The sequence below is a fragment of the Balaenoptera ricei genome, chromosome 4 (genome assembly GCF_028023285.1).
Source record: "Balaenoptera ricei isolate mBalRic1 chromosome 4, mBalRic1.hap2, whole genome shotgun sequence".
Classification (NCBI taxonomy): Eukaryota; Metazoa; Chordata; class Mammalia; order Artiodactyla; family Balaenopteridae; genus Balaenoptera; species Balaenoptera ricei.
In genome coordinates, this window is record NC_082642.1 from 101,584,571 (window position 1) to 101,611,382 (window position 26,812).

General features: G+C 39.1%; 2 protein-coding genes across 8 annotated transcripts in view; one reads left to right on the forward strand and one right to left on the reverse strand.

Moving 5' to 3' along the window:
* SIDT1 (SID1 transmembrane family member 1) overlaps nucleotides 1-9,140 on the reverse strand; it is an 84,708-nt gene extending 75,568 nt beyond the window's left edge. For all 5 annotated transcript variants that reach the window (XM_059921130.1, XM_059921129.1, XM_059921126.1 and 2 more), the window contains exon 1: nucleotides 8,928-9,140. In XM_059921130.1, the coding sequence (XP_059777113.1) occupies nucleotides 8,928-9,140 (213 nt within the window). The remainder of the gene's footprint in view (nucleotides 1-8,927) is intronic.
* Nucleotides 1-26,812, forward strand: part of SPICE1 (spindle and centriole associated protein 1) — a 204,793-nt gene that overhangs the window by 105,135 nt on the left and 72,846 nt on the right. The window contains exon 1 of one of the 3 annotated variants that reach the window (XM_059921122.1): nucleotides 12,526-12,546. The exons of the other annotated variants lie outside the window; for them this stretch is intronic. The gene's annotated coding sequence lies outside the window, so the exon portion shown is untranslated. Of the gene's footprint in view, nucleotides 1-12,525; nucleotides 12,547-26,812 lie in introns of those variants that run through there. 3 annotated transcript variants of the gene reach the window in all.

A 26,812-nucleotide genomic window follows, 5' to 3' on the forward strand; every position in this document is an offset into this window, starting at 1 on the left:
TCCTGAGGAAATGTCTTCAGGAACCTGAGTTATGTTCCTGGCTTTGCTTCAAACTAGTTATATAATTTGGACAAGTAATTTATTTTACCAGCTCAGTTTTCTCTCCTTTTAAGGGAGAGGAGATTGGGTAATTTAAAAGCTCCTTTCAGCTCTTAAGTTTAAAATACAATTACCTCTTTCTTATGGTTTTGAGGGATATTTTGTGTTTCTTTTATTGATAGAAAAAATAGAAAAAACATCGCAAATGCAAGCCCAATGACACACTTCTGTAGCTAAGCAGACTTGACAAAGAAAATCTTGTTGACGTGAAGAAAGGAAACAATGGTACGTGAAGTCAAAACACATGTATACTGATTGCCCGAATAATGTAAGCTCTTCATCCTCCACTGTTGGTATTATTAACATTCTATAGCAAAACCTTAAAAATTGGGAGGCCGGCTCTGAATCAGGAAGGAGGGAACAAAACATATCTCCTGAGATGAAGAAGAAAAATATTTTGCCAGTAGCAAAGCTTCAAACGACCAGAGAAGAGGAAGAACCTTGATGGACTGACAGTGTCCAGAGAAGACTGGAAAGACAAAAGGGATGGAAGAAGCAGAGAGACATAAGATACATAGAAAAAAGAAGCAACAAGAGAATGGTAGAGATCGGAGATGGTGGTAACAGAGGGGAAGGTTGGGAACAATGGTAAGAACAATGAGCCCCAAATAAAGAGTTGCTTCAAACTCTTTAGCCCAAGATAGGCTATAAATGTATACACACATACGCAGTACTATAATACTAAAAATATAGGGTGGCCTTTTCAACAAATGGTGCTGGAACAGCTGGATATCATATGCAAAACAAAAACAAAAACCAAACAAAAATTCTAGACAGAGACCTTACACTTTTCACAAAGACTAACCCCAAATGAATCATAAATCTAAACGTGAAATTCAAAACTATAAAACTTCCAGAAGATAATATAAGGAGAAAATCTAGGTGACCTTAGATTTTATGGCAAACTTTTAGATACAACACCAAAGGCATGATCCATGGGGAAAAATTGATAAGTGGTACTTCATTAAATTAAAAAATGTCTGCTCTATGAAAAATGCTATTAAGAGAATGAGAAGACAAGCCCATAGACAAGGAGAAAATATTTGCAAAACTTGTTTCTGATAAAGGACTGGTATCCAAAATCTACAAAGAGCACTTAAAATTCAATGACGAGGAAACAAACAATCCAATTTAAAAATGGGCAAAAGATCTGCAAAGATGCCTCACCAAAGAAGATATACAGATGGCAAATGAACATATGAAAAGATACTCAGCTGTATATGCCATTAGGAAACTGCAAATTAAAACAATAAGATATCATTCTACACCTATCAGAATGGCTAAAATCTAAAGCACTGACAACACCAGATGCAGATGAGGATATGGAACAACAGGAACTCTCATTCATTGCTGGTGAGAGTGCAAAATGGTACAGTCATTGTGGAAGACAAGTTTGACAGTTTCTTATAAAACTAAACATACTTTTACCATATGATCTAGGAATTAAGCTCCTTGGTATATACCCAAATGAGAAGAAAACTTATGTCCACACAGAAATCTGCACCCAAATGTTTTCGGCAACTTTATTCATAATTGGCAAAAATTGGAAGCAACCATGATGTCCTTCATAGGTGAATGGATAAACAAACTATGGCATATCCAGACAATGTAATATTATTTAGTACTAAAAAGACATAAGCTATCAAGCCATGAAAAGATATGGAGGAACCTTGAAAGCATATTGCTAAGTGAAAGAGGCAAGTCTGAAAAGCCTACATGCTGTATGATTTCAACGATATGACATTCTGGAAAAGACAAAACTATAAGGAGAGTAAAAAAAAAAATCAGTGGTTGCTAGGGTTTGAAAGAAAGGAAGAAGGGATGAATAGGTAGAGCACAGGGGATTTTTATGGAAGTGAAATTATTCTATACAATTCACCATAATGATGGATATTTGACACTATGCATTTCTCAAAACCCATAGAACTGTACAACACTAATAGTGAACCTAATGTAAACTGTGGACTTTAGTAAATAATAAAGGCCAATACAGTATCAATATAACACCAATATTTGTTCATCATTAGTGTACCACGCTAATGCAAGATATTAATAATAGGGGAAACTGTGTGTGAATGGGGGAGGGTGGGGAGAGGATATATGGGAACTCTCTGCACTTTCTGCTTAATTTTTCTGTAAACCTAAAACTGCTTTGAAGAATAAAGTTTTGTTAAAAATATGTACATATAGGGGACAGTGAGGAAGCAAACAAAGTCGTAAATCTTTTGCAGCCAAGCTTAGGCAGAGGGAGAGGTGAACTTTTATCTACACTTTTAAATGTCCACAGTATCAAGTGTAAGTTCCCAGGTAGCCAAAGGATGTTTTTACTCAGGACAACATGTTACTTGATGATGTTAGATAAACTTTAATTTTGCCACCATTTTTGGAAATTAAGTATTTTATTCAAACACTTAAGAGTCTAACCAAAACATAGGTGATCTTCACTTTTAAATAACCAATACTTTCATAATTACATAGTGACGCCCCTGGCCATCCTTGGGATCAGCTTTAGAAGGCTGGGTTCAAAATAAAGTTCCTTAAAATTATGGATTGAAAACTAGCTCCTCAAAACCTTTTCAGTGGTCCAAATAGAGAGAAAATTTCCCACTTCTTGGGAGCTGTGACAGGGAAGTGGATTCCTACAGCTTTCTTATCAGGAAAGAAAACTTATATTCAACTTTCTCTGGACACATTTTTCAATATAAGACAACTTCAAGCCAGCTTTACTCTTCTTGTTAAACTCACTGAAAAATCTCCTGTTGAATCTTGAAGCAAAATTAACATCTGCATATAACTTCTTCCCAATAGTAAAATCAATTTCTTTGGCTATTACTGTCACTTCAAATAAACTGAGGGGATGAGGGGAATAAGAATTTGAAGTAATTAATTATTACAGCAAATTAATTTTAATTAATTTTATTAATAACATTTACTATATAATTTAAATTTGCTATATAACATTCAGCTTTGCTTTTCAGGAATGGAGCACTGTCTTTTAACATGTAAATCAACTGCTTCTCCTATCTAATTTTTACACACATTCTTATATATAAAAACCGAAGGATCTTAGGCTGAGGACTTAATAGAATACAATGTTATTCTTATTGCTGACCTTAGGTTTTAAGCAAAATACAGGTCCTTAGGTTTTGTTTTGGTTTGCATAGCCAACTAATGTACTGGAAAACCTCAAAGTTTCCATTTTCAAAATGTCCAAGAAAAGAAAAAAAAAATCAATGTTTATAATTTTTTTGTTTTTTTAGCAAAATAGAAAAGACTATGATTATATTGTCTGGCAGCCCATGATATATTTGATATCTTTCTTAGCAAATAAGCAGAAAGGATGGTGAGGCCCCAATTCCAATAGCTCATTAGATGTGCCTTTAAATCATTAACACACCATCTTGGTGTGTTGACATGAACTTCAGTCAGTTCCAGCATTAAACAATGCAGGAAGAGCTGGCTAACATACTCTGGGGTGCTGCACGGCAACGTGTAAAAATGTCAACAGGGTGTGGTTACTTCTATTTGAAATGAAGAAAGACATGCTGGCACTTCTAGCAGCAAAGAGGTTTCACGGTATCTTCAAGTCCCTTGGTCTTTAAGATTCAAGCTAACAGTGAGGAATGACATAGGAGATACATCAGGTAACACATTGAAACCAAATCGGGAAAGGCAGAAAGGCTGAAAATCTCGATGAACTGTATAAGAACCTAAAACACCCTGTCAGAAGGGACCATCACAGCAGTAAAATCTACACAAAACAAAATAACAACTGAAAAACCAAACCCAACACTACAGCAAGCTTATAGACATGGCACTCAGCAAGAAACAAAAAGGAATTGAAAAACAAGTTCAGCACAAGTAGCAAAGGTAGAGGTCCATTGTACAGTTTAACATATGATTATCGGGTCAAGGCAGGCAGAAGATGGGCCCTCCATAAAATCAGACTCATAACTGGAGTAATGTCAGCCTCTAAATACCCTTATGACATGTCGATACTCTTTTTTCAGAGCCACGCAGGAAAATGTGAGAGGTGACTCTACAGACTGAATGTTTGTGTCCCCCCCATCCCCAAATTCATGTGTTGAAGCCTAATCCCCAGGGTGATAGTATTTGGAGGTAGGGCCTTTGGAAGTTAATTAGATCATGAGGTTGGAGCTCTCGTGATGAGATTAGTACCCTTATAAGAAGAGACATGAGAGAGCTGGCTTCTCTCTCTGCTCTCTGGGCCACATGAGGACACATCTGTAAGTGCTGTTTACAAGCCCGGATGCCAGCTCTCACCAGATACAAGTCTGCTGACACTTTGATCTTGAACTTCCCAGCCTCCAGAACTGTGAGAAATCAATGTTTGTTTTCTAAGGCACCCAGTATGTGGTACTCTAACAGCCCGAACTGACTGAGACAGTAACCAACCACCCAGGTAATGTGCTAATGAGATGATTCTTCCCAAACAAGCACCAGTCCAGTTCAGTAAGGAGATGTGGGAGGACAGCAGAGGAGGTTTCTCTGCCTCAGATTGTAAAGAACACGGGGAGAGTACATACGAGATGGAGAGAACTGAGGCTATTGCATCAACATTTTTAATTCTTCTAAGTAGTAATGTATACAGCTAGAAGTTACCCCTGGCATGTCCTGTTCATGAGAACTGGATAGGCTTTTTCAGTCTGGATCTGACAGGCTGGTATAACTGGTTCTAGATACTGGTTGGTATTAATAAAGCCAAGATTTGTTCCTTAGGTATAGAAAACTATATGTCATTAAAAGATAAATGCCTCAGTTTAATAAACAAAATGAAAGAAATAAGTCCAGAGAAACATTTCAAATTCAAAAATCTATGGCAAACAATGAACTCTGTTACTGAAAGCCTCGAGAAGACCTCTTTCTGGGTCATGGTTAGATTTTTATTTAAGGGCTTCTTATCACCATCTAGCTCAAATCTAAACATCTTATTATTGTCGCCACCTGTCTCTACAAGAGTGTTCTCATTTCCCAATAAACCTGCTTTTATGCCCTCTGTCCCAGTCAAACCCATCCCTGACAATTTTCTCAACAAGGTGATTTCCTTCTAGTTTGGTCCCAGCCCTTGGCACAATGAAACCCTATGCCCCTTGAAAGGAGTCTCCAGACACTGCCCCTCCAGGGACTGAAATGAACCACGATCTTGCCTGACCTGTACCTTCAATCGTTCTTTTCATTATCCTTCCTTAAACCAGTCACTCCATTCCTTCAGTGATTTTTCTTTTAACGGCAACTTCATATTTACATTACTCTCAGCCTGGAAGGCATGTGAGACTTTTCTAGGCGCTAGCTTAGCTAATTAGCATGACACATTTGGCTAAATAGTTCTCCCAAGACAGCGCTTGGTATGGAAGATGCAGTGGCTGACAGGGGAGGTTAGGAACAAAGTCTCCCACGGCAGTTTCCTCTCTGCACCAAAGCCTAAACTTAGAATAGACTTTCTCCTCCAAGCTGAAGGAAAAAGAAAGGCAAACATACCAATGGCTTGAAGAGAAAAGGAAAAAAGATTAAAACGAAAAAAATTAGTCTTTTTATTTTTCTAAACCGAATTCTGTTTTTTCCTTTTTTTTTTTAAAAAAATGCACTTATCCACATTGTTTTAATTTTTCTTCCTTTGCTTACAGCATTATAATCAGTATTTGCAGACAGTGTCTTTATGAAACATCCAGTGTAATTTTATGAAACATCCAGTGTAATTTGAATGATGATTAGTCTTTTCAAAAATAAAAATCTTTAAATAAAATGTACCTAATTAAATTGAGAAAAACTTGTGTGAAGTCAAGATTTCTGGAGAGCTGCTCTCTGGAGAGCTAGATGCTACATGAAAATTAGGAAATAAAATTTATGTTCATTGGAAAAGAAATGGGAAGCATTTGAAAAATAGTTCAGGAAAGTCTTCCTTTTATAATGCTCTGTAGTGTGAATTTAATGATTTAATGTGCTACATGTCCATTAGTGCCAATATAAACACTGTTATATGTATTTCATTCAATATTTTTCACTTTTCCAATTAAGAATACACCTGTGTCTAAACCAAATTCTTAGTTGCACTGAAGACAGGTAGATGGGAAATGACGTGTGCAGGGGAGAGAGCCCTGACCAAGACTTTGCTCAGGTTAAAGGAAGAAGGTTCTGCTCTTGGGCTCATAGCTCTTTATTTAGCAGAGTTCTTTAGTGAGTTTGGGGTTGGTCATGGAGGCAAAACTGCTTGATGTGAGAGAATAACAAAAATTTAGAGACTGAGAGGCCAGCATTTGGGGTGAGGGGTGGCCAAGAAGATGGTGACAAGCCAGGGCCTGAAAAATAGTGCCACCATCCTGATATTTCTCCTGGTGGAGGAATAGCTGGTAAATTGTTATGACAGTGTCGCTTAGATTTCTGGTTTAGTCTATCACCTACTCCGTGCTTTTCTGCAATTCCCTTATGTTACTCCAAACCTTCAGTAAAATTCTGCTATATCCAACAGGATTGTGTTCATGGTATTAGAAGGAGGGGGCGCTGGTCTCCAACATGAGGCAAAAGGGACCAAGAAGAGAGGAGGCCATCAAGAGAAACAGAATAATGGTTTGGATGGGTAGGTCAGAACAATGCCATTTCTGGAGAAAGCAACTGGAATACAGGACTGGAGGGAGAGAAGGGCAATTTTCCAAAGTAAATTGATTGAGGATTCCACGGTCTTATTTGCACATTAAAGAGAAGTTTCAGAAGGCTATAAGATTTGAGGACATCTGGTTCATATTATTGCATACTGGCATTAAAATAATTAAAACACTTGAGTTTTCTGCTAGTCCTAAGGTTTCCAACTCTATTTCTCAGACTAGTAAAATTTAGGGACTGTCAGCTTTTTATTGTATTATGCAAAGATATTTTAAAAACTATCACCATTGTTTCATAAAATAAAGGGCATTTTAACATACATACAGGCAAAATGGAAAGAGCATAATCTCAGAACAATTTTTAAAAACTTTGTTTTTATCTGAAATGACCTCACATTCAACCTACTAAAATGTATATTTTATTTAGTTTTAGCTTAAAGACTCCTTAAATCTTTTTTCAACTATTTATTCATTTTTTCAAAAACATTAGTAAACCTGTTATGTGCCAAGCACTGTGCTAGGTACTAGGGTATAGAGTGGACATAACTCTGCCCCCATCCTCAATATCTCACGGTTTTCTGGGAAAGTCAGGTAGGTGTCCCTAACTGCAAACAGTGCAACGTGTGCTGAGGTAGAGGAACTCACTGAATACTGTAGCCAAAAAGGTCCAAAGAACAGTAAAAAAAGCAGTCACTCTATCTCTAAGCAGCAGTGTAAGAAATACTAAAGCCTGATGTAGGGTCTTACTTTGCACACATCATTTGAGTTTCCTTACCAATGATTTAGGGGGAAACTGGCAGTACACCCCAGAGATCATGGGGTTTTTCAGACATTTATTTATTCTGAGCCAATAACAGGGCTGGGAACACACTTTAGGTGCAATGTCAGCTGGTCCATACAGCACACAGAACTGGAAAAGGTGGGTTACAAGGAATGTGGGGAGTAAAAACTGCCCCCCCCCAACTTGTCTACAGTGGAATGGCTCTGCACACAGCCACTCTGCTTACTTCAGGAGTACAACCTAAAGGTCAGCGAGGGACAGGACAGGGTAAGAATATGGTGACATGGTCCATGGTGAAGACCAAGCTTAGGATCTGGTGCCAGACTGGAGATGGTGCACTTGCTCAGTACACACACTTGGGAAATGTCTGGGAGTGGTGATGGGCACACTGGTCCCTCTTGGCTAAATACTACCCCAAGCTACCAGGTTTCTGAGTTTTGATCCTAAGTGAGAGTTAGGGAGGCATATCATGGTATCCCAATCATCTGGTTCTGGAATTTCCCCAGTGAGTAGGGAATGCTGGCATAGTAAGGGATACATATACATTCATACATATGTATACATATATATACACATTCATTCACATACGTTCATGGGAAGAAGATCTAGAGGCAGGTACACTGGGGAGTTTTCTCTTTTCTCTGTGCCTCCTATTAGAGGGGAAAAGCTAACTGTATGCGTTTTCTTACATTATACAATCAGAGTATATGTGTCAAAGGGGTAGTTGCTGGAACAGTCCTTTCCTTCCCTTGTCTCACCTCAATTTTTGTCAGAAATAGGTCTAGAACTTTCACTCAATTATCCATCCTTGTATAAAATCAAAACCTGGATAAATCGGCTGATGGCTGCAGTTCCAATATCTTTGGCCGGGTCTTCTGGCTTCTCTGAAGCACAAACGTGTGACAACGGTACAGAAACGCAGGCAGTGACTCTTGAACACACAGAGGTTCTGCAGCTTGGTCCGTTCTCACACATTCCCATTTTAGATTCTGAGCAGCTCTCCCTCCCCATGTGCTATGAAATAGAAGTCTGGCAGAATCATCCAAAAGAGGTGAGGTTCCTGCCCCGCAGGGGATTAGGAACAGAGGTGTGGTCCTTTCCCTCCTCAGCCTTAGAAATCGTGACCTCCCTAGAGAAGGGCCCAGCAGGGGGCCAGGACCCGCAGACGGTGCAGGGAACCAGCGCCCCTGCAAAGCCCAGAAACGCGAGAGACCAGGCCGGGAAGGCGCGAGAGGAGGCGAAGGTGTCCCCGAGGCCGGTAGCAGAGGATGCGGCAGCTTGGGCAAGGCAGTGATTGCTTTGAAGGAGAAAGGGAACGAGGGTCCCCTGGTCCCTGTGGTCTCCCGAGGTCGATTCCCCAGGGACCCAGAGCAGCGACGGGGCTCTGAGATCTGGCAAGTTCCTGGGAGCGAAGGGAGCGAGTGTCTTACCTGGCCGGGCTGGCTAGTGTAGTTGAAGGAGTAGATGTTCTCGGTGCTGAGGCTCACCACCCCGTTGTAGATGCGATCGAACTCAGCGCCCCTGGCGGGGTCGCGGGGGTCGCGGCGCCGCGCTAAGGGTTGCGCGGGGAGCCCGGGTGCTGCCGGTGGCAGAAGCCAGGGCAGCGCGCAGAGCAGCGCGCAGAGCAGCGTGCAGCCCCGCATGGTGGGCGCCGCGCCCCAGGGGAGGGGGCGAGCGAAGAGCCGGTCCTTCCAAAGCCCCTTGCGGGCCCCGGCGCCGGCTGCAGCGCAGCGCAGCGCAGGCGATGCCTGACAAGCCCTGCCGACGAGTGCTGGCAACGCGCTGGCGAAAGGCTGATCAAATATTGATGCAGCCTCCTGGGGTCTCCACGGAAGGTCACGGGGCGGAGGTAGGGGTTGCGGAGGATGGGGGGGCCGGGGGCTGCTGCTTTGCTTGCCGGCTTCTAAGTCCGTTTCCTTCCCCCTTTCTCATTTCTGAGAATCCCCCACTTACCCAGCCAGAATTTCAACCATCTCTTCCCCGTCAACCTCAAAAAAAAAAAGAAAAAAAAAAAAAAAGAAAAAAAGACAGAAAAAGAAAAAATTGCATTGGAGACATTAAAAAGAAATATCCACTAGTCTTGAAGAATCGACCTGACCAGCCATTGAGAGGAAATTCAGTCAGTTTCAAATAAATAGGCACGTGGCTGCAAGCGAAGAAATAGAAAGCAACAGAGCCTGTCCCCAAAAGAGGGTGCACGAGTTCGCATTTCCAGACTGCTACCTGCAGAGACCTCCTGCTCGTCTGAACGACGGTTAACTCTCAATTCTCCCTTCTCTAACAGAATTCTCCCTTCTCCCTTCCCAGCCACCTGCTTTATTTTCTTATCACCTCCTAATCTCAAGAAGCCTCACGTCATCACTTTCTCTCTCCCTCGCCATACGTGTACGTATGTAAATATGTACAGTCATAAAAAATAAATAGATATGGTAAAGAAAACAATTTCGAACACCACCTTAAGTCTGGTCCCGGAAGTTGTCAAAGACGACCCAGAGCAGAGGCTCTCTGGCTTTGTGCAGAGGGCACAACTTCTGCCCCAACTTCTTGTCTACTTTACCTCTGCAGTGATTTCTTAGATTTAGCAGAATCCCCAGGATTCTGTATTGTTTTTCAGGAGAGAAACCACAGCCCCAAATCAAAAGGAGAAACCCTTCAGGAAAAAATTAGGGGAGTCAATTGAAACAGTTGAAGAGGCAGGTAAAAGGGTGGGTTGAGAAGAGGATCCCTCGGAAGTCCTTGCAGAATATGTCACAAGTCAGGAGGACTCTTTTCTTTCGGCTTCAAGTTATTTGTAAACTAGAAAAGAATATAATTGAGTTCAACCTGAGGGAACATTAAAAAAGAAGCCACAGAGAAGGAAAAAGAACATGTTCAAAGAATTAAGATTACAGATTAAAATCCTAGCATTTACCATTCAATGGGAAGGGTTTCTCTCTTTTTTTAACCTTACTGAATTACTACAATTTATTAAAACATCAAAAACAATGAGCGCAATACATTTGGTATAAAGTTATAAGCGCACAATCAGAAAACAATGCAGATGGATGATTGAATTAGATGACTTCCTATTAGTACTTTTATTAGAATTTAATTTTTTTTCTTTTTAAAAAATGTTTTTGAAAATATATGGGCAAGAGGACAAAAATACTGATTCAAAGAAGAGTCTGGGGGTAAAGTTTAAAATAGAACTGATTGTTTTTGAGAAACATAGCATGATAATTTCATTCACAATTTGAATGATGTTAAATTGCTGTATTTAAAATGTCTATGCCTCTTTTTATAATTTAAAAAATTTTCATAAACTTGAAGTTTATGATGTCCTTTGAGATTAGCTGGCCTGGCCAGTGCAAGCACTTTCTAGAGGAGTAGGATCATGGAGTCCTACTCAAACACTAAGAGAGGTGAGGAACTGGCCCTTTCACAAGGTGACCTCTTCTTTGGGGGGCAAGTGTCTCATTATTAGAAAGATATTTCACATTGTAAATTGAAATCTGCCTCTCTTCCACTCACTGGTGTGAGTTCTGCCGTCTGGAGCCGTAGGAATAAACTTAATCCTTCTTCCACATGACAGCCTTGTAGGGATTTGAAGGGAGCTGTGACCCTTCAAGGATTTATCCTAACTTTAAGTAATGAATTTAGAAGCAATTGGAACAGACCCTTTATCCCATAGAGCCCAAAATATTTATTTTAAAGCCATTATAGATGATATCTCTGCCAATTTGAGTGTTATATTGCAAATCAGGCTATACTGTGACTGACCCCTAACTCTAGCCCAAATCCAATGAATGACATTAGGTAATTAACCTCCCCAGTATTACAAGGTTGCTGTAAGGATAAAAGGGGGGGGGGGGAAGAATGTATTTGAAATTGTATCAATATTAGAAAGCATAAAATGTTATACGACCAAATATTATTATATGACTATATTGTTCAATAGCTAAAATGTAAAACATGGTCCATCAGCCAGGTTTTAAAAATATCTACAATGCCAAGCTTCCACTGTGAGACACTAAACATACACACAGACAATGCGCAGTCCATGTAGGGTGACAGACGCCCAATCCACAACCTCTGCAGCAGCCAGTCCAGGAAGCCAAACCACAAGCTCTGTAGCAAACGGCCCAGAACAGTCAGGACTCGGTCAGTGACTGCCAGCTTCTCCAATTTTTGCCCCTGCTTCCAACTTAGGATCAGTCAGAGGAAGCCAAATATGTTCTACAAACCATAAAATGCGCCTGCTTCCAGCTTCTCCATGCCACCAAGATCCAATCAGAGCACTTCTGAAAACCTTCCCTTTTTTTCACTATAAAGCTTTCCTACTCCCCTGCCTTTAAGTCTCTGCCAAACACAAGTGGTGGCTTACTTTAGCATGCTCTGAATAAATAACTTCTGGTTGTTTTCCTTGGGTGGTCCTTATTTCCATAGTGTTCCTGAAGGTTCCATTGAGATGTTGTCTGTACTGCCTGTCATCATGGGCGCCAGCCTTCAACCAGGTGCAGTACCCACCGAGTACACTTATAGGCGTTGACATGGTAAGTCAGCACTGGGTCTGAACTCTGCCCTTTGCTTTGAGTTCTTTGGTTATCGAGTCTCAGTTTGATATCCCGGTTTTGTTATTGGTTCCCATTTGTTTGGCATCTCTGGTGGAGTTAGGTTATTCCTTTTTTTTTTTGCTCTCTTTTCTACTTCTGTTTTATGTTATGTCATCTAAAAGTGTTGTTTATCACAGAGTAGAACACAGGCATAGACCTTTTAAGCTTTTTGTTTAAGCTGGTCTCACAGACCAGTATTGTTCTCACTTGCCTGGCATTCTTTTGGACATACGTTGCTTAGCCTAGATAAGACTATCCTTGTGTTTCAATTTTTTTTTTTTTTGGTCCCCAGAGTTTGGCTTTGATCCACAGAGAGCTTCCTCTCTGGTTCTACACCTGCCTGGAGGTGTAGCGTGCTGGGTCTACATTTGGAGGCAGTTACCATCGCACTGGGGGCTCAAGACTCACGGTGCACAGCAGCACTTTCAATGGACTGTTTGTTGCCAGCTCTTATGGGGTCAGCTAAGTCTAATTCCTCTCTTCCTTCTGGAAAAACTCCTACTTCTTATATGTCGGCTCATGACAGTTCTAATTCTTGCACCTGTGTTTCAAATGGCATAACTTCCCCAAGGATGATCTGGGCCTTCAGTGGCCAGTGTGTGGAACACTGGTCTTGAACAAAATTGTTCATTTGAGAGGGCCTTACGAAAGAAAGAGAATAAACTTCTCAGACTCAATGGGCAGCATTTTTTTTTTACTGGTTTGCAGACACCTTGAAATGAAACTCTGTTCAAAATTGCTTCACTAGAAGATTCTTTGGTCGAAGCTAATGAACAATTTGGCAAACTTAAACAACCATCTAGACTCATTTCCATAGCAAGTCCCCCGCCTCCTTGTCTTCCAGTTGCCTTCCTGTAGCCAGGTCCCCCCATCCCGTCCCCCTTATCTCCTGCTCTCTTCCCTTCTGCCCATCCCCCTTCATATTTCTCTTGTCCAGACCTCCTACCTTTTATCAACAACTCTTCTAAAACCCTCAAACGCCAGTTGCCTCTAAGAATTCATCCCTCCCATAAGCTAGATATGCAGACAAGCATAAAATTTAAACCTTGGACCCAGGGGGAATTAAGAGCTGTAATGAAAGATTTCTGTAAACCCAAGCAACACCAGCAAATATTCATGGAAGAATTTGGAATTCTTTGGATACATATGACCCAGGGCTACCTGACCTATATCAACTTGTACACATTGTGATCAGAACCTCAGATGCTAAATCCTGGATGGCAAAAGCTAGATTGGACTGACGCAGAAAGGGACCTACAGGATCCCTCTTTCCACAATAAACCCCAGGGTCAAAAAAAGCCCATAAGATAGGTCAAACTCTCCTAAAAGCCACACCTGAAACATTTCCAATAAAAGTTGATTGGACTATAATGCAATCATGCAACAAACAAAAAGATGAAACTATAAGAGATTTTGGGATAAACTAGAAAATATCTTCTAACAACACTAATCTTTCTACATCAACCCCTGCCATCTTTGCTCAGCCTCTTCTTTGGAGTAAACATAGCACACAGGTAGGTATTTCAAATAACCCACAGATTCTTCTTTAACTACAATCCTTGGGTCTTTGACTGAAGAACATTCCTTCCTGCTCTGTGATACCATCCCTACAAATTTATTATGGAGAGATAACTTTGCAAATGGAACTGAAATATTAAATGCACACAAGAGGGACTATTTCTGGTTTCAGCGGACTCACCTATTCATAGTCAAGTTGCGTCTGCTCTATATAAACCTCCCTTTCTCCACTGTATTTGGTGTATACTCCAGATGAAGATCTTGACACTACCTGACGTTCTATGGGCTAAAGTTCCCATAGGAATTGACATAGGAAAAACAATTGGAATGGAATCTATTAAAGTTCTGATAGGTCCTACCAAACTCTTATCCAAACTTCCCCAAAGCCAGAAGCTAGAGCAAAGGAAAGCCTCAAATCTATGGTCCAGGGCTTCATATCCAAAGGCCTTTTCATAACCTTCACTAACCCTTGTAACATTCCTGTGCTGCCAGTAAAGAAACCAAATGGACAAGGATACTGATTTGTTCAAGATCTCAGGGACATCAATACAATTATTATCCCTTCCTTTCCATTAGTACCTAACTGAAACACTATGCTGTCATCAGTTGTTCCCTACATCACCTGCTTCACTGCAGCAGATTATTGCTCTGCCTTTCTCAGTGTGCGTCTACACCAGGGCTGTCAATTCCTTTTTGCCTTCAACTGACTGGACAACACTCTATGTGGACAGCTAGGCTCTAGCTGCCACTGCAAAACTTGTTGACGCTTCTGTTGAATTAGTTCTGGGCTCCCTGCTTGAATTTACGGTTCCACGTGGGGTAAAGACAGAACACACAACACTCTTTTTTTTTTTTTTGAAGTTTTAAATTTTATTTTATTTATTTTTTTATACTGCAGGTTCTTATTAGTTATCCATTTTATACACATCAGTGTATACATGTCAATCACAATCGCCCAATTCATCCCACCACCACCCCCCCCCATGCCACTTTAACCCCTTGGTGTCCATACATTTGTTCTCTATATCTGTGTCTCAATTTCTGCCCTGCAAACCGGTTAATCTGTACCATTTTTCTAGGTTCCACATCTATGCGTTAATATACAATATATGTTTTTCTCTTTCTGACTTACTTCACTCTGTATGACAGTCTCTAGATCCATCCACGTCTCTACAGATGACCCAATTTCGTTCCATTTTATGGCTAATATTCCATTGTATATATGTACCACATCTTCTTTATCCATCGTCTATCGATGGGCATTTAGGTTGCTTCCATGTCCTGGCTATTGTAAATAGTGCTACAATGAACATTGGGGTGCATGTGTCTTTTTGAATTATGATCTTCTCTAGGTATATGCCCAGTAGTGGGATTGCTGGGTCATATGGTAATTCTATTTTTAGTTTTTTAAGGAACCTCCATACTGTTCTCCATAGTGGTTGTATCAATTCACATTCCCACCAACAGTGCAAGAGGGTTCCCTTTTCTCCACACCCTCTCCAGCATTTGTTGTTTGTAGATTTTCTGATGATGCCCATTCTAACTGGTGTGAGGTGATACCTCATTGTAGTTTTGATTTGCATTTCTCTAATAATTAGTGATGTTGAGCAGCTTTCCATGTGCTTCTTGGCCATCTGTATGTCTTCTTTGGAGAAATGTCTATTTCGGTCTTCTGCCCATTTTTGGATTGGGTTGTTTGTTTTCTTACTATTGAGCTGCATGAGCTGTTTATATATTTTGGAGATTAATCCTTTGTCCACTGATTCGTTTGCAAATATTTTCTCCCATTCTGAGGGTTGTCTTTTCATCTTGTTTGTAGTTTTCTTTGCTGTGCAAAAACTTCTAAGTTTCATTAGGTCCCATTTGTTTATTTTTGTTTTTATTTCCATTACTCTAGGAGGTGGATCAAAAAAGATCTTGCTGTGGCTTATGTCAAAGTGTGTTCTTCCTATGTTTTCCTCTAAGAGTTTTATAGTGTCCGGTCTTACATTTAGGTCTCTAATCCATTTTGAGTTTATTTTTGTGTATGGTGTTAGGGAGTGTTCTAATTTCATTCTTTTACATGTAGCTGTCCAGTTTACCCAGCACCACTTATTGAAGAGACTGTCTTTTCTCCATTGTATATCCTTGCCTCCTTTATCGTATATTAGTTGACCATATGTGCATGGGTTTATCTCTGGGCTTTCTATCCTGTTCCATTGATCTATATTTCTGTTTTTGTGCCAGTACCATATTGTCTTGATTACTGTAGCTCTGTAGTATAGTCTGAAGTCCAGGAGCCTAATTCCTCCAGCTCCGTTTTTTTCCCTCAAGACCACTTTGGCTATTCGGGGTCTTTTGTATCTCCATAACAATTTTAAGATTTTTTGTTCTAGTTCTGTAAAAAATGCCATTGGTAGTTTGATAGAGATTGCATTGAATCTGTAGATTGCTTTGGGTAATATAGTCATTTTCACAATATTGATTCTTCCAATCCAAGAACATGGTATATCTCTCCATCTGTTGGTATCATCTTTAATTTCTTTCATCAGTGTCTTATAGTTTTCTGCATACAGGTCTTTTGTCTCCCTAGGTAGGTTTATTCCTAGGTATTTTATTCTTTGTGTAGCAGTGGTAAATGGGAGTGTTTCCTTAATTTCTCTTTCATATTTTACATCACTAGTGTATAGGAATGCAAGAGATTTCTGTGCATTAATTTTGTATTCTGCAACTTTACCAAATTCATTGATTAGCTCTAGTAGTTTTCTGGCAGCATCTTTAGGATGTCATCCGCAAACAGTGACAGTTTTACTTCTTCTTTTCCAATTTGTATTCCTTTTATTTCTTTTTCTTCTCTGATTGCTGTGGCTAGGACTTCCAACACTATGTTGAATAATAGTCATAAGAGTGGACATCCTTGTCTTGTTCCTGATCTTAGAGGAAATGCTTTCAGTTTTTCATCTTTGAGAATGATGTTTGCTGTGGGTTTGTCACATATAACTTTTATTATGTTGAGGTAGGTTCCCTCTATGACCACTTTCTGGAGAGTTTTTATCATATATGGGTGTTGAATTTTGTCAAAAGCTTTTTCTGCATCTATTGAGATGATCATATGGTTTTTATTCTTCAACTTGTTAATATGGTGTATCACATTGATTGATTTGCATATATTGAAGAATCCTTGCATCCCTGGGATAAATCCCACTTGATCATGGTGTATGATCCTTTTAATGTGTTGCTGGATTCTGTTTGCTAGTATTTTGTTGAGGATTTTTGCATCTATATTCATCAGTGATATTGGTCTGCAATTTTCTTTTTTTGTAATATCTTTGTCTGGCTTTGGTATCAGGGTGATGGTGGCCTCATAGAATGAGTTTGGAGTGTTTCTTCCTCTGCAATTTTTGGGAAGATTTTGAGAAGGATGGGTGTTAGCTCTTCTCTAAATGTTTGATAGAATTCACCTGTGAAGCCATCTGGTCCTGGACTTTTGTTTGTTGGAAGATTTTTAATCACAGTTTCAATTTCATTACTTGTGATTGGTGTTCATATTTTCCATTTCTTCTGGGTTCAGTCTTGGAAGGTTATACCTTTCTAAGAATTTGTCCATTTCTTCCAGGTTGTCCATTTTATTGGCATAGAGTTGCTTGTAGTAATCTCTTAGGATGCTTTGTATTTCTGCAGTGTCTGTTGTAACTACTCCTTTTTCATTTCTAATTTTATTGATTTGAGTCCTCTCCCTCTTTTTCTGGATGAGTCTGGCTAATGGTTTATCAATTTTGTTTATCTTCTCAAAGAACCAGTTTTAGTTTTATTGATCTTTGCAATTGTTTTCTTTGTTTCTATTTCATTTATTTCTGCCCTGATCTTTATGATTTCTTTCCTTCTACTAACTTTGGGTTTTGTTTGTTCTTATTTCTCTAGCTCCTTTAGGTGTACAGTTAGATTGTTAATTTGAGATGTTTGTTGTTTCTTGAGGTAGGCTTGTATTGCTATAAACTTCCCTCTTAGAACTGCTTTTGCTGCATCCCATAGGTTTTGGATCATTGTGTTTTCATTGCCATTTGTCTCTAGGTATTTTTTGATTTCCTCTTTGATTTCTTCAGTGATCTCTTGGTTATTTAGTAACGTATTGTTTAGCCTCCACGTGTTTGTGTTTTTTACATTTTTTCCCCTGTAATTCATTTCTAATCTCATAGTGTTGTGGTCAGAAAAGATGCTTGATATGATTTCAGTTTTCTTAAATTTACTGAGGCTTGATTTGTGATCCAAGATGTGATCTATCCTGGAGAATGTTCCGTGTGCACTTGAGAAGAAAGTGTAATCTGCTGTTTTGGATGGAATGTCCAATAAATATCAATTAAATCTATCTGGTCTATTGCGTCATTTAAAGCTTGTGTTTCCTCATTAATTTTCTGTTTGGATGATCTGTCCATTGGTGTAAGTGAGGTGTTAAAGTCCCCACTATTACTGTGTTACTGTTGATTTCTTCTTTTATAGCTGTTAGCAGTTGCCTTATGGATTGAAGTGCTCCTATGTTGGGTGCATATATATTTATAATTGTTATATCTTTTTCTTGGATTGATCCCTTGATCATTATATAGTGTCCTTCCTTGTCTCTTGTAACATTCTTTATTTTAAAGTCTATTTTATCTGATATGAATATTGCTACTCCAGCTTTCTTTCGATTTCCATTTGCATGGAATATCTTTTTCCATCCCCTCACTTTCAGTCTGCATGTGTCCCTAGGTCTGAAGTGGGTCTCTTGTAGACAGCATATATAAGGGTCTTGTTTTTGTATCCATTTGGCGAGCCTGTGTCTTTTGGTTGGAGCATTTAATCCATTCACGTTTAAGGTAATTATCGATATGTATGTTCCTATTACCATTTTCTTAATTGTTTTGGGTTTGTTTTTGTAGGTCCTTTTCTTCTCTTGTGTTTCCCACTTAGAGAAGTTCCTTTAGCATTTGTTGTAGAACTGGTTTGGTGGTGCTGAATTCTCTTAGCTTTTCTTTTCTGTAAAGCTTTTGATTTCTCCATTGACTCTGAATGAGATCCTTGCTGGGTAGAGTAATCTTCTTTGTAGGTTCTTCCCTTTCATCACTTTAAGTGTATCATGCCACTCCCTTCTGGCTTGTAGAGTTTCTGCTGAGAAATCAGCTGTTAACCTTATGGGAGTTCCCTTGTATGTTATTTGTCATTTTTCCCTTGCTGCTTTCAATAATTTTTCTTTGTCTTTAATTTTTGCCAATTTGATTACTATGTGCCTCGGCGTGTTTCTCCTTGGGTTTATCCTGCCTGGGACTCTCTGCACTTCCTGGACTTGGGTGGCTATTTCCTTTCCCATGTTAGGGAAGTTTTCGACTATAATCTCTTCAAATATTTTCTCGGGTCCTTTCTCTCTCTCTTCTCCTTTTGGGACCCCTATAATGCAAATGCTGTTGTGTTTATTGCTGTCCCCGAGGTCTCTTAGGCTGTCTTCATTTCTTTTCATTCTTCTTTATTTTGTTCCACAGCAGTGAATTCTACCATTCTGTCTTCCAGGTCACTTATCCATTCTTCTGCCTCAGTTATTCTGCTATTGATTCCTTCTACTGTAGTTTTCATTTCAGTTATTGTATGTTTCATCTCTGTTTGTTCTTTAATTCTTCTAGGTCTTTGTTAAATATTTCTTGCATCTTCTTTATCTTTGCCTCCATTGTTTTTCCAAGGTCCTGGACCATCTTCACTATCATTATTCTGAATTCTTTTTCTGGAAGGTTGCCTATCTCCACTTCATTTAGTTGTTTTTCTGGGGTTTTATCTTGTTCCTTCATCTGGTACATAGCCCTCTGCCTTTTCATCTTGTCTATCTTTCTGTGAATGTGGTTCTTGCTCCACAGGCTGCAGGATTGTAGACCTTCTTGCTTCTGCTGTCTGCCCTCTGGTAGATGAGGCTATCTAAGAGGCTTGTGCAAGTTTCCTGATGGGAGGGACTGGTGGTGGGTAGAGCTTGGTGTTGCTCTGATGGGCAGAGCTCAGTAAAACTTTAATCCACTTGTGTGCTGATGGGTGGGGCTGGGTTCTCTCCCTGTTGGTTGTTTGGCCTGAGGCGACCCAACACTGGAGCCTACCTGGGCTCTTTGGTGGGGCTAATGGTGGACCCTAGGAGGGCTCACGCCAAGGAGTACTTCCCAAAACTTCTGCTGCCAGTGTCCTTGTCCTCATGGTGAGACACAGCCACCCCCTGCCTCTGCAGGAGACCCTCCAACACTAGCAGGTAGGTCTGGTTCAGTCTCCTATGGGGTCACTGCTCCTTCCCCTGGGTCCCGATGCACACACTACTTTGTGTGTGCCCGCCAGGAATGGAGTCTGTTTCCCCCACTACTGTCGAAGTCCTGCAATGAAATCCCGCTAGCCTTCAAAGTCTGATTCTGTAGGAATTCCTCCTCCCGTTGCCGGACCCCCACGTTGGGAAGCCTGACGTGGGGCTCAGAACCTTCACTCCAGTGGGTGGACTTCTGTGGTATAAGTGTTCTGCAGTCTGTGAGTCACCCACCCAGCAGTTATGGGATTTGATTTTATTTTGATTGCGCCCCTCCTACCGTCTCACTGTGGCTTCTTCTTTGTCTTTGGATATGGGGTATCTTTTTTGGTGAGTTCCAGTGTCTTCCTGTCGATGGTTGTTCAGCAGTTAGTTGTGATTCCGGTGCTCTCGCAAGAGGAAGTGAGAGCACGTCCTTCTACTCCGCCATCTTGAACCAGTCTCCACACAACACTTTTAAGTCCGTCAGTTAACCTTTTATGAATTTCTGTTGCCCTCTCCCTCTCACATTACTATTAACTGCACAACACCCTGAATTTTGCCACTCTCCTGCCCTTACCAGAAAGGGAACCTCACAATCGTCTTGCTTCAGCTAGGGACTTTCTGTACCTCACTCAGCTTTATTAGAGAGGATTCTCCCTTTGAGAATTCTCCCTTTGAGAATAGTATTTGTTGATGGGTCATACTTCAAAGTCGAAACTGGAGATTATCATGCCATCGCTAATGCTATCACTAATCTCAACTCTCCATTACAGGATAGTCCTCTACCTTAGGGAAAGTTAGTCCAGACGACAGAATTTATAACACTTATTAGAGCTTGTCAACTAGCCAAAGACCAGAGAATAAACGCATATACAGATAGCAGGTATGCTTCTGTAGTAGTACATGCTGCTTTAGAAACAAAAAGATTCTCTCACTTCTGCTGGAATCCCCATCAAAAGTGGACAACAAGTTAAGAAATTTTTAGATGCACTTCAACTTCCCAGTGAAAGGGCTATTGTAAAGATTGAGGCCCATGGTAACAGAGACAAAAAGATTAAATGGAAGTTAAGGGAGATGCTCTAGTAGATCATTTTGCCAAACAAGCAGGCTTAACCAAGATTATGATACTAACTAACCCCCTAAAAGACAAATCTCTGGATTGAGACAAAGAAGCCATTATCAAATATCCACATCAAAAATCCAGCCCATGATTTGGAAAAGGAAGAATGGAAGAAATGTGGTGTATACTTCACTTAGATAATCCTTGAGACTCTCAAGATGACAATTTGGTGGCACCAGATGATTTCAAGTGGATATTAGCTGAATTTCTCTATGAAATTACGCATCATGGTGAAGACATATTGCTTACTATCTTAAATCAATGTTGGTGGGAAAACTTTAAAAGACAGCTGAGATTATTTTGGGGACATGTGTTACTTGTGAACAACATAATCCTGGAAAAACTGTAAAGATGAGGCATGGCCAGGAACCCAAACCTCCAGGACCCTTTGAAGAGCTTCAGATAGATTTTATCCAGCTCCCACTCTCCATGGGATTTACTTATTTTTAGGATGGGTTACAGCATTTTCTTGCTGAAAATCTTCTTTGTTGAACATTCTTTGCAGTCTCTAAAAAGCTGCTTGATTTTGTGTTTCGAATCTGGGGTATACCAACTTTTATATCGAGTGACCAAGGCATACAATTTACATGAACTACTATAAAAGAACTTTGTATGGCATCACTCTTTCTCAAAAACTATACTGTCCTTACCACCCACAAACTTCTGGAAAGATGAAAAGAACCAATGGAATCCTTAGATTAAAATTAGCAAAACTTTCAGAAATTCTTGAGCTCTCTTGGCTAGAGGTACTCCCACTAGCCCTTTTGGCCATATGTCTCAGTGACACATTGGTTATATCCCTATGAACTGTTAACAGGAAGGCACATACTTTTAGAAATTTCACCCCTGATATTAGACTCTTTTCTGCTCCATGCAGATGTGGCAAAATATTGCAAGTCCTATAATGGACACGTTAAGGCCAGCTTCACATGACACTTCTTAAATTGGCTGTTGGTGATCATCAACTAGGAAATTTTATCTATTGGAAGAGACACTGGGAAAAACCTCTCTTGAACCTCACTGGAAGGGACCTTATTAGGTACTGTTAATAACTGTTGAAATACCTTTCTAGGCCCAAGATGGAGCCACTCCTGCCTGGGGTGCCACATTAGTAAACTGAAACTTAGATAACTTTCGCATCCCTTTAAATGCTCCACTTGACCAGAAATGCAGTATATTTACTCGGTCAATCCCCAAATGCAAGCCAGCTCTTGGCCTTCTCACCCGAACATGGTTGACTGTGGGGCCCCAGCCAATCAGATATTTTCTGTTTTTCTCTTTCCTGTTCTTTCTTTATCCTGTAAAAGCTTCCTTCCTTCTACCCCATTTTGCAGTTCTCCAAAAGGAGATTGTCTACTTCATGAAGTGTTAAGTAAAGTTTGTTTGTATCACGTAAGTTGTCTTCTTTAATCATTTTTTAACACAACAAATATATTAGTGAAACTTCAGTAAGTCAATTTTTGACTTAACTTTTCACAGCTAAATAAGCAACTCAGAGTTCCATATAACTGGAAGTCTACTCCAATAGGGGACTTCAAGCTGAGGATTATCACAGATCCTTTAGAAGCAGATGATCTTTGGAAATAGACAATGGACCAAAGACCTTTGGAATAAGCACATGGCCTTGGAAAATGGACAGATTCCAACTAAGACATTGTACCAGGACCCCTGTCTAATTGTTGTTTTGTTTGTGACCGACTTACTGATATTCTCCTTCTCTATTACTATATAGATCACTGATGTTTTCTACCCAGAATGCTCCCTTCTCTCCTTTCCCCCCCTCTTTATTATAATTGTTGGATCAGAACATAGTCACTCTTCTTAGATTGTCCCAGATAGGACCCTCTGCCCTCAGCCTTACTGACTGTTGGATATGCCATTCATCATTGGATTCTCACAATGAAAACGTATAGGCTAGCATCAAATGAGATCATAGAGAACTATAGCCAATGGCTATTCCACTTGCACCTACATGGACAAACTACAATAAACACATTAACCTGTGACTCTGCTATTTTCCCTTCTCCCAGAGAAAGAATCAATTAGTACAATCTATTGATCAGACCCCAGGTAATTCTAAATTTGAATTCAACAAACTTTTTAGGGTGATGGGCCAAATACTTGCCACTTGGAAGAGACTAATAGAGATCTAAATATGTAAGTTCTTGGTTCTGACTTCATTTTATGATAAAATCTTTTTTCTTGGATCTCCATGTGCCCCTATAGGCTACTACTTCCTTTGCAGGCAGAACACATGGTCTTGTTTGCCTCAGACTAAGATTTTATCCACTTTAGTAACAGCATCCCAAGACTTCTTTATACACCTAAACTCTAATTCTATAAACTACCAAGCTTGGAAATTCTGACTCAGATGCAAGCTACAAAAGGAGACTACCCTTGATTGTTCAGGTACTCTACCTAGAGGAATTGCTGACTCATTGTTTATCCTAATAATCAGAGCAGTCTTCTCAATGGTGAGAATTATACAAATAGAAAAGGCTATAAGATGAAGTTATCATTAACTTTGGCAGAAGTTATTAATGATACTACCTAAGCTCTAGAAGGAATAGAAATCAGTCTCAACTCATTGGCATGAGCAGTGGTGGACAGTTGCATTGCTCTTGATCTCTTGTTTGCTAGTCATGGTGGTGTCTGTGATTGAATATTCAAACAGACAATGGCCAGATGATATATAACAATAGAACTTGACCCACAATCTCTGCAGCAGTCAGTCCAGGAAGCCAAACCATAACCTCTGCAACAATCAACCCAGAATTGTCCTGATTTGGTCATGTCTGCCAGCTTCCCTATTTTTTGTTCCTCATAACCAACCAGAGATCTATATGATTTATATCCCAGTTTAGGTATTTTTACATTTTGAAAATCAGAATATATAAAACGTATGATTCTTTTCATAGTAGTACTGAAGACGAATCTTCTCCATAGTAAAAAAAAAATCAGTGTCATAAAAAATAGAAGCAGTTGTGGAAACAAAGACTATTGACATGAGAATAAACAGAAACTATTTATTTGGCATTTGATATAGGAAGGATCATCCACCATCACTTGCATTTGGCAGAGACTCAAAGACAAGAGGGGAGTGGGAAAGGTTTATAGTGAAATAAAGGGAAGACTTCAGAAATACTCTGATGAGAATTTGGGATGGGGGAACTGGAGGTGGACTAAGCAGAAGTAGAGCATCTTATGGCTTGGGGAGCATATCTGGCTCACATTTGGACCACCCAGAGAAAGCTAAATAAATAGCTTTCTTGAGGTATAATTGACACACAACAAACTTCACATATTTAAAGCATATATATCACCTGTGTTATAGACACACATACTCATGAAACCATTTTCTACATATCCAACATCCTCTAAAGTTTTCTTCTTCCTTTAAATCTCTCTCCTACTTCCTCTCTGCTTCCTTTCTATTCAAGCATCCAGTGGTCTGTTTTCTGTTACTACATTAACTTTCATTTTCTAGAGACTCATAAATGGACTCACACCGTATATACCCTTTTTAAAATTTGTTTGGCTTCTTTCACTCAGCATAATTATTTTATTAAATGAGTTCTGTTAAAATTTTGCTAAGAATTTTTGCATCTATAATCATGAGGGATATTCGTCTGTAGTTTTCTTGTAAACTTATCTCTGCTTTAGATATCAGGATAATGCTGGCCTCATAGAGTGAGTTGGAAATTATTCCCTCCTCTTCAACTCTTCAATTTTTTTGAAAGAGTTTCTGTAGAATTGGTAATATTTCTTCCCCAAATGTTTGGTAGAATTCACCAGTAAAGCCATCTGGACCTGTATTTTTCTTTGTGAGAAGGTTTTTTTTTTTTTTTTTTAAATTGCAACTTTAACTTCTTTAACAGATATAGGGCTATTTAGGTTATCCATTTTTTCTTGAGAAAGTCTGGTAATTTATGTTTTTCAAGGAATTTGTCCATTTTTTCCTATGATGTTGAATTTATTACTATAGGGTTGTTCAAAATATTATATTATTCTTTTAGTATCAGTAGAATCTGTCACCTCTCTCATTTCCAATATTGGTAATTTATATGTAACTTTCCCCTGATCAATTTGTTTATAGGTTCATCAATTTAATTAATCATCTCAAAGATTCAGCTGTTAGTTTCATTGGTTTTCTCTATTGTTTTTTGCTTTACTATTTTATTGATTCAGCTTTAATCTTTATTATTTCTTTCCTCCTTGTATTTAACCATTGTGGTCAGAGAACATAGCTAGTATAACTTGAATCCTTTTGGATTTATTGAAACTTGCTTTATGGTCCAGATTATTGTCCATCTTGCTAAAAATTCTGTATACATATGATAAGCATTTGTATTCTGCTGGTTGTTGGAGTAATATTCTATATATGTAATCAGGTCAAGATGGCTGATAATGTTTTTCAAGCCTATTATAACCTTGCTGATTTTCTACCTACTTGTATTACAGGTTATTCAGGGAGGGGGATTGAAATTTCTGACTATAATTGTGGAGTTTATTTCACATTGCAGTTCTATCAGTTTTTGCTTCATTTATTTTGAAGCTCTCTTATTAGGTGCATAAATGTTTAGAATTGTTGTATACTTTTGATTTAATGGCCCCTTTACCATCATGAAATGATCTTATTTACCCCTGATAATATTCTTTGCTCTGAAATCTACTTCATCAAATATTGGTAAAGCCACTCCAGCTTTCTTTTGATTAGTGTTAGCATGATATATCTTTTCCCATCCTTGTACATTAAACTTACTTGTGTTTTTATATTATTGATAAATGTGTGTCTCTTTTTATAGGCAGTAATTTAAAAAATCTAATCTGACAATCTCTGCCCTTTAATCGAGGTGATTAGACTATTTGCATTTAATGTAGTAATTGATTTGTATCTATCATCTTGCTGTTTTTTTCTATTTCTCTCATCTGTTCTTTGTTTCCTTTTTTTGCACTTTTCTGCCTACTTTTGATCAACTATTTTTTGTTATCTCTTTTATAATATCTCTTTTTATAGATATCATCTTGTTTAGCTGTAATTCTTACTACTTTAGTGATAGCTTTAGGGTTTATAGAATACATCTTTAACTTGTCACAGTCTAACTTCAAGTGATTTTATAACACATCAGAATAGTATAAGAGCCTACAACAATATATTTCCTCTGGACTTTATGTTATTGTTGCCATGCATTTTGCCTTTACATATATTATAACATCACAATACATTTGCATTATACTTGTTTAAGTAGTCAACTATCTTTTAAAGAGATTTAAATAATAAGAAAAATAATCTTACGTACTTACTCCTGTAGCTATTTCCAGTGCTTGTCATTGTGTAGATCCAGATTTCCACCTGGTATCATTTTCCTTCTGCTTGAAGTACCTACTTTAACATTCCTCATAGTGGGGGTCTGCTGGTGATAAATTTTATCAGTTGTGTGTGGAAGCATATTTATTTCATCCTCATCTTTAAAATATATTTTTGACAGATATAGAATTCTAGGTTGACAGGTATTTTTCTTTTAATACATTAAGGATGTTTTACTGTCTTCTTGCTTGCAATAGTTCTGATGAGAAATATGATGTTATCCTTATTTTTGTTCCTCTGTAATGTCTTCCCTCTGGCTGCTTTTAAGATTTTTTTCTTTACCACTGAATTTGGTTATTATGTACCTTGATGTAATGTTCTTCATGTTTGTGTTTGGATTTTGTTGAGCTTCTGGAAGGCAGGTTGGTGGGTAAAGATGCTGATAGGAGGATTGAATTAGTGCTGAGAGCTTATGGAAGTTCTCTTCAGATTGCTTCAGTGTTGTCAGTGAAGTA